Here is a 20,746-nt window from a genome sequence, read left to right on the forward strand (position 1 = left end):
TACTGTATAGTTCATGCCAGGAGATTGTAGGCATATATAATTTTGTTTATGGATCTGAGGAGCAGCACTAGACTTTGATTGGCTGCCAACAGCAGCCAGTTAGCTAACAGCTAAAAAAAGCACAGTGTGTTAATTCAGGCCTTACAGTTAGCCGGACTAAAAACATTTCAGTCAGATTTCACCGCTCACAATAAACATTTATTCCCACTAGCGTGTTGGTGAGAATGTCTGACATTTTTGCCATGTACTAATTCTTAACAAGACATATTCGCTAATTTTAGCTAATTTCTTTATAATAATATATAACAATCATAATAATAGAATAATAAATATTTATTGTCCCACCATGTTGTAAAGATACACAAGTGAATTTAGCCAAACTAAACAACAAGTCCTCTAAATTAAATGACAAAATACATTGTTTATAAGTGTTTTCTGATTTGACACCCCGACTGGCAGAAAAACATCATTTAAGTGCCCTCCTAAAGTGTTACGAATCATTGTTGCAAAAATACAACCATTGTCTGATCTGATAAGGCTAGGGTGAAGGTTCGATTAGCTTTGGGTGCAAAAATATGACATGACATGGTTATGGTCAGGAAAAGATTATGGTTTTGGGTTAAAAGAAACCACAGTTGAGACAGAAATCCCCTGTGTTAAAGTCGGATGTTTTCTTGGCCCTTCTATCCATCCCGACCACCTCCGGTGTTTCCTGACGGGTAAGAGCCATAATTCCTACGGCTGCAAGACAGCTTGAACATACGTGTATGCTGTTTTTGAGGCATTTGCTGAAACTACTGATCCTGTTGTTTTTCTTGGGAGGACAGTCTCCGACTAAAATGTGTAAGATATGGATAAATTCGAACAACAATCACTTAAGAAGAAAAAGGAATGGAGGGCTCTGCTGTGGGTGTATTTGTAAGGACTTAGAGAAGTGCCACTGCCATAACTGCTGACGCTAACTGCGTCCTCTCTGTCTGTCTCTCACTGATGCGCCTCTTCCATTCTCCTTGATCATGGCTACTATTGTCATATCCTCTCCTCCAGCGTAATGAGTCAGTGTGTGATGTTGGATGGCTGCTGACAGTGTCTCCTATGACTCACATCAGGGTGGTACTGCTGTCCCAGCACATCTAAATACCCCCCTCTTCCTCTATTCTCCCTCCTCTCCTCTCCTCTCCTCTCCTCTCCCTCTATTCTCCCTCCTCTCCTCTCCTCTCCTCTCCTCTCCTCTCCTCTCCTCTCCTCTCCTCTCCTCTCTTCCCCTCTCCTCTCTCCCTCTGCTTCTGTTTGGATTGCACCTTATAGGGACATCTGCAAATAATAAGCAAACATAACATAAAAGTGACAAACATTAACCCACACACACACACACGCACACATACCGTACATGCACTCTCCAGTTGTGCACCCGAGCCTGTTTTCCAAAGATTTTATTGTGTTTTCATCAGTTTTGTGCTTTTCTCTCTCTGGAGTGAGGAAAGCAAAAAATGAATAAAAGCTGCATGGAGAAAAAGGGACAGAGCTGGCAGAAGCCACAAAGTGTTGGCCAGCAGAAAGTCCAGTTATGATTGAAGCCAAATGGACATCGGAACTGAGTGAGGAAGTGTTGGTTTAATGGCATGGGCAACAAAGATCTGTGGTATCATAGTTTATACTTTGTGAGCTATAGGCTTTTGAGATACACTATGCACGCCCTTGTTATTTTGGCATTATTTCAGTCTTCAGATCACAAAAGTGTTTTTCAAACAGGATTTCTTTATAATTTAGATCCACAAATACAGGAACATATCATTAGTCCTGGTCTGTCATTGTCATTCAGCAACATTCCCTTGCTGATGACAGGCCTGTCCCAGCTCATCAGCCACTAACATTTCTGGTGTGAGGTCTGCTTAAGACAGACACCTTGGCCTGTTTTATGTAAATACCACACTTAAACACTTCTGCTTTAAAGGGTCTGGGATCTCGTAAACCTTGACAGGCCTTCGGGCCGTGCCGCTGCCTGTAAAACACCGACTGTTTACGGATGCCTGTACCTGCATCCCTCTACCCATAAACACTTTTCTTTGTCCTTGTAGGAGGTAGTGGGTGAGGGGTGTGTATTATAGCTCCTCTCCGAGGGTGCTTCATATGTCATGTCCACGATGTGATTTTTGACATTTTGTCCACGTACTAAAAGTTTTCTGTCCGCAGTGGTGACATCAGACATTTTCAAAATGTTGTTTGGTACCAGAGCAAGTATTAAGAACAGAGTGCACCAGGTTTATCACATGACAGTGAAACACCTGAGATCAAATGACAGTCATACTGTTTGTCAGCATATTTAACACTGTAATGTAAGACTTTTCTAATGTGTCCACTTATCCACATTCGCTGACTGGCTTCTCTCATTGGATGAAAGACAGGATTTTGTGTGCATGGAAGGCTAGAATGGAGAAGAAAGAGATGCATTTTCAAATGTGTTTGCTTATGTGTGGACTCTTGTCTATGTCTACCATGCCCTCTGGCTTCCCGTAGCCTCTCCCTGCTCGTCCCTGCTCTAAATGCAGACAGACTGCGTGCAGTTCACTCGGTGCCATTGTCATTGTTGAACCAAAGTTCTTTTAATCACACTGCAGACCCAGCCCACTGTGATTTACTAGCTCTCTGCATCCATAGGCATCCACTTCAGCCAATTGCATTAAAGAGATAAATAACCAGACCAATAAAAGTGTTGCGAGGGGGCCGAATGGGCCCTGGAATGCTCATCGTCCATTTGGTGCAGTAACCAATTGTGGGGCTGGGGGTGGGGGTGAGGGGGAGAGTCGGGGGAGGGATGAGGCTTTTAGTGGAAGGTTTTTTAGGGGTGATATTGTGATTGGTGTTGGAGGTGATGTCATGTCATCCATCTTAGGGAGCCACTTCATTAGGCTAATGGAAGGGCTGGACCACTCACCGTTCATTCCTGTACGTGTTTGTGTGTGTGCGCGTGTGTGTGTTTGTCCTTCCACCGATGGCAGCTTCCAAGGCTAAAGTGGTTATGAAGACTAAAATGATTTTATTAGCCAGGCCCCTCATTGTGTATGGACATAACTGTGTATGTATGTGTGTCTGTGTGTGTGTGTGTGTGCGTGCGTGTGAGTCCCCATGTTCCCATGTGTGTAGGATGGTGTGTGTGTGCCAGTATTTTCACGCAGTGCAGTAATGACACTGTTTTCAGTGAGGGGAGATAATACAGTACGACTGAGGTGCTAAAGCACACCTTATTCCTTTGATGTTTAAACTACAATCACACTCTTTCAATGACTTGCAAAAAAGTGAAGTGCAGAGAGGATACTCACTGCACTTTAGGGTAATATCAGTGATAGACTTTGATTTGTCACTGACTTAAATTAGTATGTCACTTCAAATATTCCTCGTCTGACGAGTGAAGAGGACAAATGGATTTGCTCTTTGAATTTGCTACGCCGCTCGACCTCCTCTCTCTCTGTCACTCTTCCTTTTCTCCTTCCCTCCTTCCGTCTCTTCGTCTTTGTCAGTTTTTCCACCTGAAACGCACATGATATTCCGTCTGGACATATGCTGTCTTTACGAGAGTGGATCCTCTAATTCCATTCCTCCCTTTGCTGTCCTAGTCATCCCACTGTTGTTTTATCCATTTCTTGATATATTTCAGATGTCATCTGAGGCCTGCCTCTAATTTGCTTTGTAATCATCTGAACTCTTCTTTCCATATCTCTCTCTGTTGTCAAATAGCAAACCCTTTGTCCTATCTTTTTGTTTGTAGTAGAGTTAAATGGGTGACATTTGAGCAACAGATCTTTCACTCACAACCTGAAAAAGCTTATGGCCTCAACACAGTGCCAGCCCTTATCTTTCACTGTCAATCATTCAAATTGAATTACAGTCACACCTCAGTTTGATTTTTCCACTTTGTTTTGATTTTGTGCATGAGAGATCATAAAGTCAACCAGAGACAAAGCGGTCTTTTTACACAAAAAACATCATGGCGAGCAGTTTCAGTTCATTCTATTTCAACTCACCGAAAGCAACACCAGGAAAGTCCCTCCGTTAGCAAACTCTTTAATTCTCCTTCTCTTCTTTTGTGACACTCATAAGATGCCTCCACAGGACATTAACCTCATATTACATTAATCTTGTTATTCACAGTATTTGTATTTTAATGTGAGTATACATGTAGGATTTGCACACCCAAATGTGTAATGTGTAGGTGTTAATGAAACAAAATAGCTATGGTGTGTCCAAGCTGTGCTGTAATGTTTTATTCAAAAGTCCTCAAGGAAAGTATATCTTTAAAAAAAAAAACCCATATAAACAGTGTCTGAAATTAACTTTTGACTCACCTGCCAAGGGGACTGATAGATGAAAAAATCCACCGGCCAAGCATATTTTTACCGACCAAAATAATAAATTGCATTTTTTGGTCACACATACATTTGTTTCAGAACATTGCATTGAGATATTAAAGTATTGTCAAGCGCCAAATGCCAGTAGATTTTCAAACAGACCTACCCACATTTGGTTCTTGGTGTTAATCTAGGACCCTGTATATAAACAAACAAACCAAAAAAATAGAGTAGTTTCCTTGTAGCAACTTAAACACATGCTCTCAGTGCCCATTAGAATGTGTAAATGAGAAAGTAGCCTTAGCAAGGTGCCAGTAACCTCCACGTATGGACACCTGCTACCAGAGCAAAGGTACACCAACCAAGCTGTTTCCTATGAATATTAATTCATTCACCATTAGCTCCTGTTACTGTAGGTCGCAAACCACCCAGAATAGGAATAAAAATATTCCCTGCTTTTTTTAATTATTTGTGACAGCCATTAATTTGACATCTTTATGTTCTCAGATCTGAGAAAAGAATGGTGTTGTGTCTGATAACTTTGATGGTCTGATAAATGGATTGAAGGGTGAAAAAAAAAACATCATTGGGTATTGGATTCCCGTCAAACATGTTACATATTATAAGAGTCGTTCTGCTGTCAGCTCTGAGTAAACATTCATTTGCTTTATATGACAGGAGACATCATGAGAGGACTGTGCTGTTGGGGAGGGTATTGTAATACCCTACAGTAATGTAAACTGTGGGACATGTCACGTGCTAGGTGTTGATTAAATATGTATGAAGTGATACATTTCTACAGGTTTTTACCCTGGGGCCGCATTTTAAGTGACAGAACTGAATAGTTGTTTTTTTTTTATTTTGTGATGATGATAAGAGTTCTTCCATGATCTGTATGAATAAAGCAAAAAAAAAAAGCTTTTTGACTAAATATGAAACACAGCATGTCCACTGAAATGTTTGCCAACTTCTTGCATTGAGGGGAAGGTAATTCCCTGCAATATGTTAATAATAATAATCTGTTCCCATTTCACATGGCATCAGACTCTATCACAGTGTGCTTCCAGATCTTTGTGTATATATGTTACGTGCCTATGCTTGTATTAGTGGGCCTTTGCATTTCAAAGCGCAGTGTTTGTTTGGTTTGTGTCCGGGTGTGCGCACAGCACACCGCAGTGGCCTTTAGCGCCTGTCCCTGGTGCAGATCGATTTTGTGCCTAGCCAGCAGCCCACTGCTAACCTTGAGGTAAGCTGGCGTAATGAGATCGCATCTGACGGCATTGACTCACACCTGACAGCACTGACACTGCTTCCAGCCAGGGAGAGACATGGACAGGCAGAGTGGGAAAGGCGAGGTCCTCTGTGGCGTGGTGTGCTGTACTGTTAAAAGCTTTGGTTTGTTTTCTTTTAATTTCACCTTTTTGGGGGGTCTACATGTCTAAATGAGTGACAAAATAACAAAGAACACTTTTTTTTAAATCATATCAGTATTTAATCTTGCATTTAACTTGCAAGTGACAGAACCAGTGTGTATTTTGCACCACTGCAGTCATCTCCATGATTTTGTCTTTTGTTAACCCACAACCCCACACTTATCTAAAACCTGCCTTGGAAGAAAATAGTATGTTGGGCATGTTTTTTTCATTCAAAATTATGTATTTCTGGTTGAATCTCCATCTTTTCCAGCTGCAGTTTCTTGGTGTGCAGCGCAGTCAAATGCAGTGTGCAGACTTTGCCGGTGGACTGTGGTCCAGGCTGAGTGGTGCTGGGTTATGCACGGCCATAGCTGTGATAAGACTGACTTTGTATTTTCTGGCCTGGATGAAAGTAGGCCTCTGGGATCATTTATCACTAACAGCAACACACACATACTGTGCACCCTGAAAAATGTAGAATCTAATTTGAAAATAATTAAAACTTGCTGCTCATCCATGCCATCAGTGTGATATACTTGCAAACACAACATGACTCTTTCCCTCAGACCAGTGACAAGCATACTGAAACTTATTCGCAGATGCATGTATCAGACTGCAATTGGATGAGATGGGAGTGGGATAACCATTATCTGAATGGTGGTAATTGAAACAATAATGGACATGGTAACAGCTTGGAAAATAGCATTGATCCATCATCTAAGATGAGCCCTCTTTGTGCATTAATACCATGACTAAATGGTGCAAACTGATATTGCTCTCAGTCATGGCTAGGTCTTGTTGGCTAATTGAAAAAGAAATGAGCAAGAGGACGGTTTTGTGAGGTGTGGAAGACTGATTCTCCCACCTTGCCTCAGCAGGGCTTTGAATCCCTCCTACAGCCTGGGATTTCTAAGGGAAGATTAGCCAAAGACACGGCACGATTTTGGCGGAAGTGTGGAATTGGAATTCAATTCCTGTATACCTATGTACAGATGTAGACTAGTAAGCCAGTGGGAGCGGGATCGATAGGAATCTAACGGCTTTAGCTCCTGTGCAGCTCAGGAGCATCCTCAGCAGGTCTTTGTCTCAACTTTGTCTACACATTCCTCCAGTCTTACTTTCTGCTCTGAAATCTGACCTTGACACATTTTCCTCCGCCTGGCATACTGCTTTGCTGTCCAACTTTCACTGGGTTGAAATGGCACTGAGTTGCGGCTAGCCTATAGACTGAACACTGCTGGGCTGGATGAACACATGGAAAATGAGATCACTGACCTACAGCAAAGGTTAGACTTCAGTAAGCATGAGCAGTCGGATGATGGCTGGTGTAGGGGTTGGGGGTTTAATAAACTACTGCTGACCATAAGCCTATTGTTTTACTTCTCTGCTCACAACCTCATGTGGATATGCATGCATGTGTGTGTGTGTGTGTGTGTGTGTGTGTGTGGCTGAAGCTGCAGCCTTCATTGTGGCTAGCTGTGTTAAGCTGAAATGCTGTTATTGATTAAACACAAAGGTTGAGATGGAAAAGCAACAGAGTGGGTATGGGCCCAGCTCCAGGTGTATGTGTGTGTGTGTGTGTGTGTGCGTGTGTGTGTGTGCGTGCGTGCGCGATTGTGTATGTGAGCCACAGCTGTGCTGTCCGTCAGCCTCTGGCTTATCCATTAGGGGAAAAGGGGGCTGGAGACTTTGGCAGAGGGACATGGCGAGGACGAGGTGGAAAGAAACAAAGGAATTGTACTGTGCTTAAGTGTCATTTTGAAGTACTTTAAGTATTTGCATCTTTTTTAGACTTAATGCTTTTATTTTATGACATTTCATTACAGGTAGAACTAAAAACATCTGTACCATTTGCAACATTAAATCATGTTTTTTTGCATCATGGATAATGGAACACTGAAATGTACTAATAGTATGAATGACTGCACTTTTGGCTTTGCACATTTTTTTGATTTTTTTTTTTTTTTTAACTCGAGGCTGAATAAAAGATTAGGATACTTCTTTCTCTAAACTTAGTCCATGTGCAGCTGTCCCTCTCTCTTTTTCCACACACTCTTTCTGCCCTTGTGACGTTATTATACAAGCACACTTATACTCTTTTCACGTGTGTGTGCGACTCCACGTGTACGTGTCTGTACGTATACACAGAATACCCTCAAAAATATAATTACTTCAGTATGCACATACACACTGTTAGGATACTCTCTCGCTCTGTCTACAACCTTTCTTTCACAGACACCTGTGGTTAGGTACACACACAAACACACTCTCTCTCTCTCTCTCTCTCTCTCTCTCTCTCTCTCTCTCTCTCACACACACACACACAAACACACACATACACACACCTGGTCTCTCTCACCTCTCTGCCGGAGTGTGAGTCTCTTTATGAGAGGCCTGCCTGGTGCCCAACTGTGAGGCCCTTTTAATTAGAGCCCTGCTGTTAAGCACAGACCTCCTCCAGTGGTCCCCACCACCTCCTCACACCTGTCACACATGCAGCACCACTCCACTCCTCTCCCTCTCCTTGTCCTCATGGCCTGACTTACACATAGTATCCACATATATCCGCTGTATTTGCTGTACATTTGGTCGAAATGTACAGAACCAGTCAAAGGTTTGAACACATTTTCACATTCCCATGAATGGGAAAGTATGTCCAAACGTTTGACTGGTACTGTAACTCATATCTTCAATCTCAAGTATGTGGCCAAGGGATCACTTGTGGTCACATTCGCCCCCTAGTTCAAGTTGATTTAGAGAAACTACAGCCACTGTTAAAAATAGAGACATTTTGAGAAAATTCCACACAAAAAGTCTAAATGAGAGAGAACATGGCCTGCAGGGTTTCTGCTTGTTTCTTCCTGTAGTTTCTTTTTATTTTTGCATTTAAGCCTGAATAAAAAAAAATCGAATCTTGAGGGAAAACATTTGAGAACCATGCTTCTATTACCTCAGCAGACGCAGAAGAAAAAGCATCTACATAGACTTTTATGATAAAGAATAATGTTAATAATAACTTAAATAGCGCTTCTTTCACAGGACAAGAAACAAGAAAAAAAAAACAGAATTCACCAAAGGGCTCATAAATAAATGAAAGCAATCAGGATCCGTCTGGCGATATGTGCGGCTACTATCAGTGGAATCATGATAAATATAAACCTGGTTATGCTAGACTTAGAGCTAGTTTGTGTAACTTAGGTTTATGACTGAAACTAACAATTATTTTCATTATTGGTTAATCTGTCAAAAAAGAAGAAAAAAAGAAAATACAAGAAAAATCTATTCCCCACACTAAACTGCCAGTTCAATATAGTAACCAATGCACAGCAGTTGTTACGTTATCAGTTAAATAAAGCACACAGCATTGGCGAGCTTGTTCGGAAACCCAACTGTTGCTTCACATGTTATTGTTTGACTAGGGGGTTTCCTTGTCTGACTCCTCTGTTTGTCACTTTCTTTGCTGACTTCCTGCCGATCATACTCTTTTCTTCTTACTTGTATTGCTCCGGTCAATGGGGGCTGTTGCATTCCCTCCAATATATTTGTTGCAGTTGCTTTGCTTCTTGTTATTTTTATGTCTTATGATGGCTGACAAACAAAGTGATGCACTAACTCCACCCCCCACTGTTATGAAGGGTGTGCTTGGTGTCTTTGCTTTTTCCCTCTGAACCTTTATTTACACCTTGCTGCTCGGGATCACAAATATGACGGTACTTCCCTTCCCGACCACTTTAGAAAAATAGGCGGCAGCGTCCAAAACAGATGTTGGGGTGGGTGTAGTAAATCACTTTGTTTCATAGGAATCAAGCTTGTTTTTTATGAGACTTTTTGTACATTTAAAAGTAACATAGTTTTGCTTTAAAGATGATTTTTACATATTTCCCAATGATTTACAAGGGGAAATAGGGGGATTGCATCATAAACATGTAATAAAAATATGATAATGCAAAGGATAATGTATATTCCATATGCCCTGAAAAAACTCAGGATAGGGAGGTTTATCTCTGTTATAAGAAAGAATGACAACACATGCGCTCATAAAACCCTCAGCTGTGCAGCCACGATCAACTGCACAAAATATTCCTGGAACTCGGGTTAGTCCATCACACTCATAACCTACATTCCTCCATTTCCCTTTTCAAGCAAGGCCAAACCCCTTGAAAAAACGACCAGGTTTCTCGCATGCATTGATTCTGTTCTGCATCTGGCTGCTATGATCAAAGAGCTATTGTGTTGGGGGGCCTCTTCTGTAAGCTGCTTTCATAAGGAACTTCCACAATCAGGACTAAGTTGATTAGAAACAATGGCAGGTTGGTTGATATTATGTTGAAACAGCCCTGGAATTTCGAGCTAAACTTGCAAAAGCCGCTGCGGTGTGTGTGTCACAGGAGCGCGCCAGGCATAGCACATGAGAGAGGATTATAACAACACAACATACCAACAATGCAAGCTAAGTTCAATAACAGTAAATCTTTAAGGAAGTCTAATAATCATAAATTACACCCAATTTGTCTACAGTACATAGACCCTCAAAATTTATATATTTGGAAGCAGTTAGGAGGAAACCACAAGCTCTGCCTGCATCTGTGACTGCTTGTCTTCAGCTTGATGTGAGAAGACAGGTTGTTTAGGACCGTGGGGAATGAGGGATGGAGAAAGAGCAGGGCGGAGGAGGAGGAGGAGGAGGAGGAAGGCTGCAGCTGTTGTTGTGTGTAGAGTTGGTCTGGTGGAGTTTGGCAGAGATCACCACAGAGCCCAAGAGAGAGAGAGAGATACAATCCCTCGTGTCTTACTATAAACGAGTACTCCACAGATTTAGCATTGCACTCCCAAAACATTGTCAGACTTATAATGGAGGTTTTTTACCCACAGCACAACTCTACCACAGACAGTTCAGTCTGCGTTTCTGGTGTGTTATGCTATTAGTGGCTAATGTAGCATTGAGCCTCTGGAGCAGGCTACAGAGGTCTCACTTCTTCCTAACTTCCACACCCACAGGTTTTTTTTTTTTTTCATTTTCAAAGTTGTAGTCCTCAGCTCCAACCGACGATGACCCAAATGACATCACTTGAGGCAATTTATCAGACTTTGTGCAGCTCCCTCTGGAGCCACAAAAAGATAGATAGACAGATAGATAGATAGATAGATAGATAGATAGATAGATAGATGGATAGATAGATTGATGCTTTCCTTTTATCTCCCTTATCTTTCACCTATTCCTTCTCTCCTCCACACTTCTGTTGTCTGTGTGCTAAAGACCTTTCCAATCCCAGGGATTTTATCATGAAAGGCAGACACAAAGCACCTTTTTCTGTGCCACCTTCCCTTTCTTCCTCCACCTTCTGTGTAGCAAATGTCGCTGCGCCAAGAATCCTCCCCTGCCTGTGCCTTCATCGACCCTACCCCTTCCTCAGAGGAACAGACAGCCAACTCCTGCTAGGGCTTCCTTCTGTTCACAGAGCGGGAGTTTTTATTATGATTGTTTTTAAAGATTTTTTTTTTCCCCTCTCTACACAGAGGATATTGCCGAAAGCAGAGAGAGAGAGAGAGGAGAAAAAAAAGACAGGGAGGGGAGAGAAGAAGAAGAAGAAGAAGAAGAAGAAGAAGAAGAGCAAGAGAGAGAAGTTATATTGCTGAAGGACATTTGCAGAGGCAGCTTTTAACACCCTCACCCCTCCCCTCCTTCCTTTCTCTCCATCCCTCCTTAAACACACTTCTCTCTTTTCTGCTCTTTAAATATTGAGAATCCTTGCGTATTCCTCTGGCCTCTTCCTTTTGATGCTAACAGCTCAGCGATAGAAATGCAGTTGGAAAGGGCTGAAACGCTCAGTATAGCAACAGCAACAATTCCCCCCTTGCAGGACCTCCTTGCTCCCCCCTCCAGGCCCCAGTAAACGGGTCTGAGCTGAGTCTGAAGGCCAAGCTCTCCCTCTGGGCTGGCTTTGGCTGCTCATTTCCACACTAACAGGGGGTGGCTCTATATGGGCTTGGCTTTTTTAACCCGCACTAAAAATGCATGCACGCACAGTAACACACATACAACGCGCAGCTGAAACAGACCGTACGTAAGTGACCCGGCTGACTCCGGTCACTTTATTCTTTACTTTTCACCACTCTCCCGCCCAGCCAGCTACACACATCACAGTATACTGTCGTCCTCATTCTTCACTGATTGCTTCGCCTTCCACTTTTTTTTGCCTTTATTGCTCGGATGCCTGCATTTTAGATGCCATTTAAGATTTTTCTAACTACTAGGGTCCAGATGCCTGTGTTGTGGGTAGCTCCAGAATAAAACACAGTTTAAGTTTAGATATGAACAGCTTTTCTTTAAGGCTGCATTCCTAAGCTTATTGTATGCATTTTTTTCTGTCTGTTGTAGTGCGTCCGGGCTGACTGACGGTCAGAGCACGGCTGGTGAATTCTTCCCCGTCACTTTCATGTAAAACAGGAGAGCGGATCCTGAGCGGAAAGCAAGTGCAGTAGACTGAGATCATAGACGTGTTACTGCTTAACAGCCCGCTTTATGGGACTGGCTCTCTTTGTGTTTTAATGAGGAGGCCATGGATGGGTGGAAAGGCGAAGAGAGAGAGAGAGAGAGGGAGAGAGGGAGAGAGGAGGAAGGTTGAGTCTGTCAGGGAAGATGAGAGATTAGAAAAGATTGAGAGAGAATAAAGGACAGAGTGTTAGAAAGAAGTGGGAGAGACGTTTAATGTCCCCCCCTTTCCCCAGGTCTTAATTAGGAGTGAGAGAAGGGGCTGAGGGGTCTGCCTTAAAGTCCTGCTGTTAATTTTCTTTTCTCTTCTCTTCTCTTCTCTTCTCTTCTCTTCTCTTCTCTTCTCTTCTCTTCTCTTCTCTTCTCTTCTCTTCTTCCTTTCTTCTCTTCTCTTCTCACTCATATAACAAATGAATCAAATAAATCCACAGTTTCTTTTTGGGATATTTTAGTTCAACAGGACATCTCCTGCAAAAAAACCAAACTTTGTGAGTGTGTGTGTGTGTGTGTGTGTGTGTGTGTGTGTGTGTGTGTGTGTGTGTGTGTGTGTGTGTGTGTGTGCCTCATCTCTCTCTATATTTACCTGCCTCTGAAAACTGTTTTGAGCCCCCAGTGCAGTGGCAAGAGATTGGCAGTTTGCTTTGCCCTGATAAAGTCACGAACTGTGTGCGTGTGTGTGTGTGTGTGTTAAAGTGTGTTAAAGTGTGCCTGCTGGTGAAAAGGAGGAAGGAGTGGAGGCTGGACACCTCAGGAATGTTTTTTCGATAACAAGTTCCCCGAGCACTAGAGTTCTGTTGTACAATTTTGTGTGTTTTATTGCACTCTGTGTGTGTGTGTAAGTGTGTGTGTGTGTGTGTGTGTGTGTGTGTGTGTCTTGGGGAGGAGATTTCTGCTGCTTTCTTGTTGTATCATGATTGGCCACAAGTGTATTATGTTCTCTCTTTGCCATTTACCACATATACACACCAAGGAAATGCAAAAAAAAAAAACCCCAAAAAACAACTCACACACACAACAGGCTCTTTTCTTTGATCGTGTTGAATTTGTTCTCAGATTTTTATTTTAGAGCATCATACATCAACATCACACACATCCCTACCTGTGGAGCACGACTCCAGGTCATCGCTCGTGCCTCTGCGACAGCAAAGCCGTCGCTAGCTTGCGTGTCCTTTACGCTGCTCTGCTCTCTGCAGGCTGCCTCATTAAACTTTCAGCCAAACAGTTAAAAACTCTTCTGCCGTCGAGTACCAACTGGTCACAGCATAAGAGGAGTAAATTAAATTCAGTCTGTCCATTGGGTTTGAAGTCAGATGGAAGGATGGCATTAGCCGACTCAGTCTGCAGCAAAACAGCGCGGCGTGGCCACAGGTGGTGCTTTGTGAGCCCTGACATCAACCTCAAAGCCTGCAGCCACCCAGACTGAGCTGAAATCCAACTCGTTTTTGTGTTTGTTTTTTCACATTCTGTCTGTCTCTCTCTCTGTCACTTTGTCCTCAGTTAACTCTGGAGATGGCATCGACTATAGCCAGCAGAAGAGAGAGAATGTCGGTGACCTGATCCAGGAGACTCTGGAGGTGTTTGAGCGCTACGGAGGGGAGGACGCCTTCATAAACATCAAATACATGGTGCCCACCTATGAGTCCTGCATGATCAGCTGAGGAGGGGGGGGGGCGCTGTCACCTCCAACGTAGCGCAGACTTTTGACTTCAACCTTTTTATCAGTCACTTCTTATCTACCCTCCGACCCCCCTTCTTAAACCCAAATCCTTCTCTTATCTGTGTCTTTATCCTTTTTCTCCCCTACTCCCCATCTCCTCTCACTCAGTTTGTCCTCTTTTTGTTTCTGAACCATCCGTTACCCCTCCAAGAGTCAGCACTCATTTCCACTCCGCTCTGCCGCCCTATCTTTTTTAAACCCCCATTAAATTCATAAATGCAAGTCATGAAGTATTTTCTCTCTGTATCTGTGTTTTTATCACCATAGTTTGTTATTGTCAACCCAGACTTGACAGAATAAATTTCCTCTCATGTACGTTTGATATGTTTTCCATGTTTTGTTGATTTTTTTATAAATATGATTTATTTAGCTAGCTGGTAACGAATCCTTCATGCATGATGACTTTTATTTCAAACAGATATGCATTTGATCAAAAACATGACACCCACTCTTACAAAATGTATGAAAGCACAAAATTGCCCTTTTTAAAAAGGCTGTTTGAGATGCAAAGTTGATTCCCTATCGATTCATCAAAATCACATATCTGATCCTCTGACTTTTAAGTGATACTTCACCCGAAATCTGTCTTTTGACTATCAAACGCTCACCCCTATAGGCTTGATCGGTGACTTCACAGAGAACAGCAACTACGGTCAACTTGAAACCACCACTTCAAACCACTCCTGCAGCATTTTTCTCTAGTTTTTACAGCCACCTTTCAAACCTACAGGGTGTGAACAGACAGAGTGTCACTTAGATCATATATAATGTTTTGGAATAGAAACATACTGTGTATGTGCTGAAGCAGTAAACATCTGAAAGCTTTTACCTTTTCAGTGCGAAGCTTTTAATTAAAAAGGTGCTAATGCAGTTTGAGATTGAATGTGATTTCAGTGATTGAGTTTTGCAGTCTAAGTCCTGTTGTACATCTGCGCTGTGTTCTGTAGTGTTTTACAATTGCTTCTGTTCAAAACTATGGTATGGTGCTGTGCTGTTTTGTATTGTATCGTACCACTGTACCCATTCTGTCACAAAACCCAGCTGGAGACTGAGCCTGTCTAAACACGCAGGCAAAGATGCATAGGAATGACGGCCGACAGCATTCCTCCAGACAAATACGCATTCATACGTACACACGTTTGGTTAACATCCTTTGAACTCAACTACCCCACAGTGATCTCAGTGAATACTTGGAGTGCATGTGGGCTTATTTGTGAGGGTTTGTGCATGACAGCATACGTGCGTTCTTTGTTTATCAAGACCGATCGGTAACTCGGCAGGCGTTTTTTAACCAACTTTGTTTTCTCACACTGTGCAGATTGAAGGTGCTCTCTCTCCCTCTATTCTCTGCTGCATTAAAGTCACAGTGGAAACTTCTTCTCAGACACAATGGAAGCTTTAGCAAACGTACTTCCCAACGCACACACATATACACACACACACACACACACATATACACACTTGTGCATATACATATACAACCCTGCGACCCACAGGGGAAACATAGCGTAATTGATTTCTGACACTCACAAGGACACTCGCGCTGTCTCTTATTGTAAGTCATGTCTCCAGCAAATGCAACTTTACAAGCCTGCGGAGGAATCTATTCTCAACCAGAAGACAGGTTCATAATGCTCATATTTCACCCTCAGCACATCCTGAAAAGAATGTTACTGAATAGGTGTTCCACACGGCTGAACTCAGCCGAGCTGCTCTCTGCCTGCTGCTTGATCTGTGCAGTGAAAGACGAAAAGGAGTGCAGAGCAGCCCCCTTTCAACACAAAACACATATTTCACCTTAATAACTGCCACTGCGTAACACAACAGATACAGCAGCGGCACAGGCACAAAAACTGCTTTTTAAAATGTACAATGGTACAATTTCACCTCTCTTCTCAATTGATGAGTGGATCGAACTCTGAATAGCCTGCGGTTCTGTCGAACTGTATCAGTGACGCCCCGCTGTCCCGCATCACCTGTCCAATTTTACTGAGCCACAGGCTAGCAGCTGGCCAGCAAAGGCAGGAGAGCTTAGAGATAGAGAGAGCAACTAGAAAAAAAAAGGACAAAGTGAAACATGGTGAGCATTTTTGTTAAGGGTTTTAGAACAGAACAAATGTTACTAACAGCCCTCCATCTGTAGCCCTTTGCTTCAAGCTAGCATATAATGTCATATAAGCCATAATAAACAGAAACTGCCTGGAGTTTACTTCACTTCTTTGCTCTTAAAGGGCCAGGTAATCGGATTGTTTTGGCTCACATCACAGGCACTAATGGCCATTAAATGCTAAATGGTGTCCGTTTCGACCTCTTCAGGAACCCACTGAAGCTCATTAAGAAAGGTGACAGTCTGGAAAGGAGCATTGGAGAATATGGTCTCCTGCATCAAGAGCCACACAGAAACACACATGCACAGGCCTAAGCACACATGTCTGCAAACAGACAGACACACACAATAATGGCAAACAACACCTAACAAAAACATCAAGATGTAATTGCTCATGCAAGTAATAGAGTAAATTGTGAAATGAACAGGAATGGAGGCAGCCAATGAGGTTATTTGGCCTATGAAAGGCATCAACGCATGACTGGTCCAGACCTACAGGCTGGAAAGACCAAGCATTACTTTACTTGAATTTCCCCCTTATCTCACCCTGTTTTCGGACATGAAAACAAAAGCCTCAAAAACGAATTTAGCATAGAGAAGAAATTGCCCTGATCATAATATTCTGACCCTTTTCGCTTTAGTCATAATGAGCAATTGATCATTTTCTGACTGCGGGTGTACCAACATACACAAGGAAATAAATTGCTTCCCATTCAGTGCATTTCCTCCAGTCATAGAGCGCAGGTTATAACACCATGCTCTACTTCCCTGCAGCAGATAATATCTGTTGCAGATAAAGCCACATTATTATTTTCAGTTGAGAGGATTTCCGAGTTTTTTTTATTCCTTGTCTATTGTGAAAGATCTGCCTGATGGCATGTGGGGGCGATGGTATTGATCTAGCATGTTATTCAGCCATTTTGCAACATCTCTTTGCTTGTTCCTTTTTTTATTTTTTATTTTCCTCAGACAGATAGGTATTGAAAAGAAATTCTGGCTTGAAAAAAAAAATGCTCCAAGTTCAAGGTAGTTCAAGAACTTGTTGATCCTGTTTCCTGTGATGTTTCAATGTGTCTTTGTGTGCGTATTCCAACACTCACTGCTAACTGGCTTTGGGGGAAAAAACACGTTCTGTATCACATGGTCACTGCGAATGTTTTCCAAGTGCTTCCAATGTGGTGCGTTCAGAGTGTTGCGACCTCAACGTTAACCACTGTAGCATTCCTGCACACTTATTAGTCCTTACAGAGGTGAAATAGCATTCTCTAATCCACAACCTGGCCTAATCCTCACTCTCCATTGCAACTGGACTCCGGGGGTCAACCCTAGACGATGTGGAGGCCGCGGGCACTTGCTCAGCTCCAGGGTTATTATTAGCCTAGCTAGCTCAGCCCCTACAACAGCTGCCACTGCCCTGCAGCCAGCAATAACTCCCACTGAGGAACACATGCAAGCCATTTCACTGATGGAAACGCTAAGAATTGCACCGACATGGGATGATTTATACACAGAATTCATACAACCACACAGATCAACACAGTCATAGACAAGTGTTTACATGTGTGTCTGGCTTGCACGCCACCAGCTACTCCAGCCTTCAGGTTGAGCTCTTATCTCCGAATGAACGGTGCCTCTCTGAAAGCTGGCTCCACAAGTTTGTCCTTGTGCATCTCCGTCTCACCACATCACAGTGGTGGCAGGCCAACAAAGGCTTTTGTGCTGCAGTGAGCTGTGCAACAAAAGCTACACAAACACGCCGATAGCGTTCTGTTGACGGAGGGGAAAAATGAGATTGAGAAAAAGTGGAGAAAAGGCTCAAACTGAGGAAGGAAGAAAAAGACAATTATGGAGGAGGGAAGGCAGTGTGAAAATATTTGTGGTGTGTGTTCAAGTGAGAGAGCATGTTGAGTAAAGAGGAAGACGGGGGAAATACGTTGCGCACAAGTTTGGAGACAGACGGGCAAACTGAGATGAATCCACCACGGAGAGAAATGAAGGGAAGGAGAGACTGTGTGGGCCGCGTCAAGAGGGATGGATGGAGGGAAGTGGGATGTTGTGTCACCTGGTAGAGAGAGCTGTCTAGCCAGACCTGAGATTTAGGAGCAGTCAGCTGCAGAGAGGAATAAGAGACCAAAGAAGGAGGAGGAGGAGGAGGAGGTAGAGGGGATCTACAAACGCCACCACTTGTTTATCTGTTTTTCTTCAGAAAAACAGAAGAGAATTGAGGCGACAACTGGCACTTAACGACATCACCATGCTCCCTTATCTGAACAAACAAGCTGAAAGTGAATGCCCCGCTTTTGTGTATACGACGTCTCCCCATGTTGAAAATCAAATAATTCATCCATGTGGGTCACACTTAATATGATCAAAGTTTGTCGTGACGTAACCCCTGTGTACAGTGGAGGATTTATTAAGCATTCAGGAAGTCTTCTGTCAGCATCAGTCTTCCCCTTTATCACTTCCTTCCCTTTTTTCTCATGTCCCTTCTTCTGCTGTGCCGTCTCTCTTATTCCGGTGTTATCGTCTCAAAAGGCAGATTGTTAGGACCGGCAATGAGGGGATTGTGCCTGTGCAACAGAAATAAATGTCCCCCTGGGATTGATTCAGCTTGTTCACGTCTGCCTGGTGGAGTCCACACTCATCCAAGGGAGCTACTGAGCATGTGCAAGACAGGACAGCACAATGGAGATTTATCTATCTGCCTCTCCATATGCCAGGTGTCTGATACTCAGGCTTAATTCAAGAGTGGAGGAACAATGTAAACACTTCTGAAAGAAGAGCTAATATTCTGTTTACCTCTGTGAAGTCCTCTGAAACACTACCCTTAAATATGAAAAAAAGTCTGCTAAACTCTCACATCCAGAATTAATTTAGTTTTGTGAACAGCTCTTTTATCTGCAACTATGCTGTACTTTGTGTGTATGTGTGTGTGTGTGTGTGTATGTGTTCAGATCTCAGTAGACATGTTCATCTAGATCTGAGGTTTAACTTTTTCTGTATATCTATTAGAAATCTATTCAAAATAATATTTTTGAATATACTTAACCATAAAATTGTACTGCAAAATTTACGTCTCTATATGTGGAATGAGACATAATGGTACCTGTTACTTTGAAGTGATTGGCTGTAGTTCCTGTCACTGTTTGTTAAGAGTTTTGATTGGCTGAAGGCCACCCTAATGGTGAAACATGACTGTTTAATCACCATCAGATGTGCTACAAGGGTGTGACCTACATAATATACCGGTGCCTGTGTCCTGCTATTGTTGTTGATCTTGAAGAAGGTCTTAGGGCTGAAACGTCATGTAAATTAAAAAGAAAGGCATATGGAGCCAGAGTGCACTAACCTGACGCGCTAGATGGTTTGTTACGCAGAACCATCTGCGAAGACGTCCTTGGAAATTGTTTGGAAAAGGGCAGACGCTTTCAAAAAATACTAAAAAATACTGAATCATCTGTCTATCAACATCTACCATTGGCTTTGCTTCTCGCTGTCATCGCACCTAAACCATGCCAGCAGCTGCCAGTAGTTCCCAGGACGCTGATCAGTCCGAACCACTGGTGGTTCGTACACAAGCACATAACCTGAAGATAGATTCTCGTGTGATCTCATAATCTCACGTGATCTCGCCAATCCAGCTGCCTCACAAGGTAAACAGTGTGCAACATTTTTTTCCTACTCTTATATCCCACAGTAGACCACACTGCAGCATTAATCCTTCTCTGAAGAGATGTGATCAATGAGGATTCTATCTGTCCCTCTCTCCTCTCACTCTCTGTTCTTGTGAGCTCTTCTTCTTCCTCCTCTTCCTCTCCTACAGGTCTTATCACTCACAAACACTCATTTCTTCCCCCCGCTACGGGCTGGCAGGCGTGCACAAACAGGCGAACGAGCAAGTAAACAAATACAAGCATCTTCAGTAGGGGCAGGGATGGATCCACACTGTTAACAATTGGCTGGACTTCTTTAAGCCGTATTGACACTAGTGTGTTCTCCTCAAGGGGCAGAATGAGGAAGGAGGAGCGGGTAAAACTTGTTTTTGCTGTTTATGCTCCGCCTGTTAAAGTGCCCCTCACTGCAAAGTGTGATTTGTGTGTCATTTCCCCCCGTTGATTTTGACGATTAGCAGGTTCGAGGTGGGAGTTTGGAGGTGATGTTTTCCCATCGGAGCCTTCTATCAAAAGTGGCTCCAGCTGTCACCCCATTTCTCCCTCCCGTCTGTGTGACAACAGGCAGGCCAACAGGCATTTCCATCACCAGATTGCCAAACCACTGGAGCATCTAGACTACAACACCCAAGGTGACCTTTAACAAAATAGAGAATGGTGAATAGCGGTGGTGGCGAGAGTGGGTTATTGGAAACGCAGAAGAGCTGGAATGTCGCAGCTTCAGATTGAATTGTGATAGATTTTTTTTCTCACGTCACCCCACATTATAACACTACACCAGCTGACGCTGTGTTCATTCTTTCTCATCCAACTTGGGGTAGATAAAAAAATGAAGCAAGCCCCTCGCTGTTACATTCCCTTCACTTTCATTACTTATCTTCATCCACTTAGTATCCCTTCCTGTCCCTAGATAATTCTACAATCACGTACAGGTTAAAAGCATCTGAAGAAATACGTGTGTAGCTCATGCTCGGGCCAAACTCAACTGGCTAAACTT

At 42.9% G+C, this 20,746-nt stretch overlaps 1 protein-coding gene across 4 annotated transcripts in view; it reads left to right on the top strand.

Annotated features, from left to right (window-relative positions):
- pacrg (PARK2 co-regulated) overlaps positions 1 to 14,841 on the top strand; it is a 147,049-nt gene extending 132,208 nt beyond the window's left edge. For 3 of the 4 annotated variants that reach the window (XM_067614468.1, XM_067614466.1, XM_067614469.1), the window contains one exon: positions 13,752 to 14,841. In XM_067614468.1, the coding sequence (XP_067470569.1) occupies positions 13,752 to 13,912 (161 nt within the window). In that variant the 3' untranslated portion in view covers positions 13,913 to 14,841. The other variant, XM_067614467.1, reaches the window with a different exon arrangement.
- The last annotated feature ends 5,905 nt before the right edge of the window (positions 14,842 to 20,746 follow it).

Source organism: Thunnus thynnus, chromosome 16 (genome assembly GCF_963924715.1).
Source record: "Thunnus thynnus chromosome 16, fThuThy2.1, whole genome shotgun sequence".
In the NCBI taxonomy this organism is placed as follows: Eukaryota; Metazoa; Chordata; class Actinopteri; order Scombriformes; family Scombridae; genus Thunnus; species Thunnus thynnus.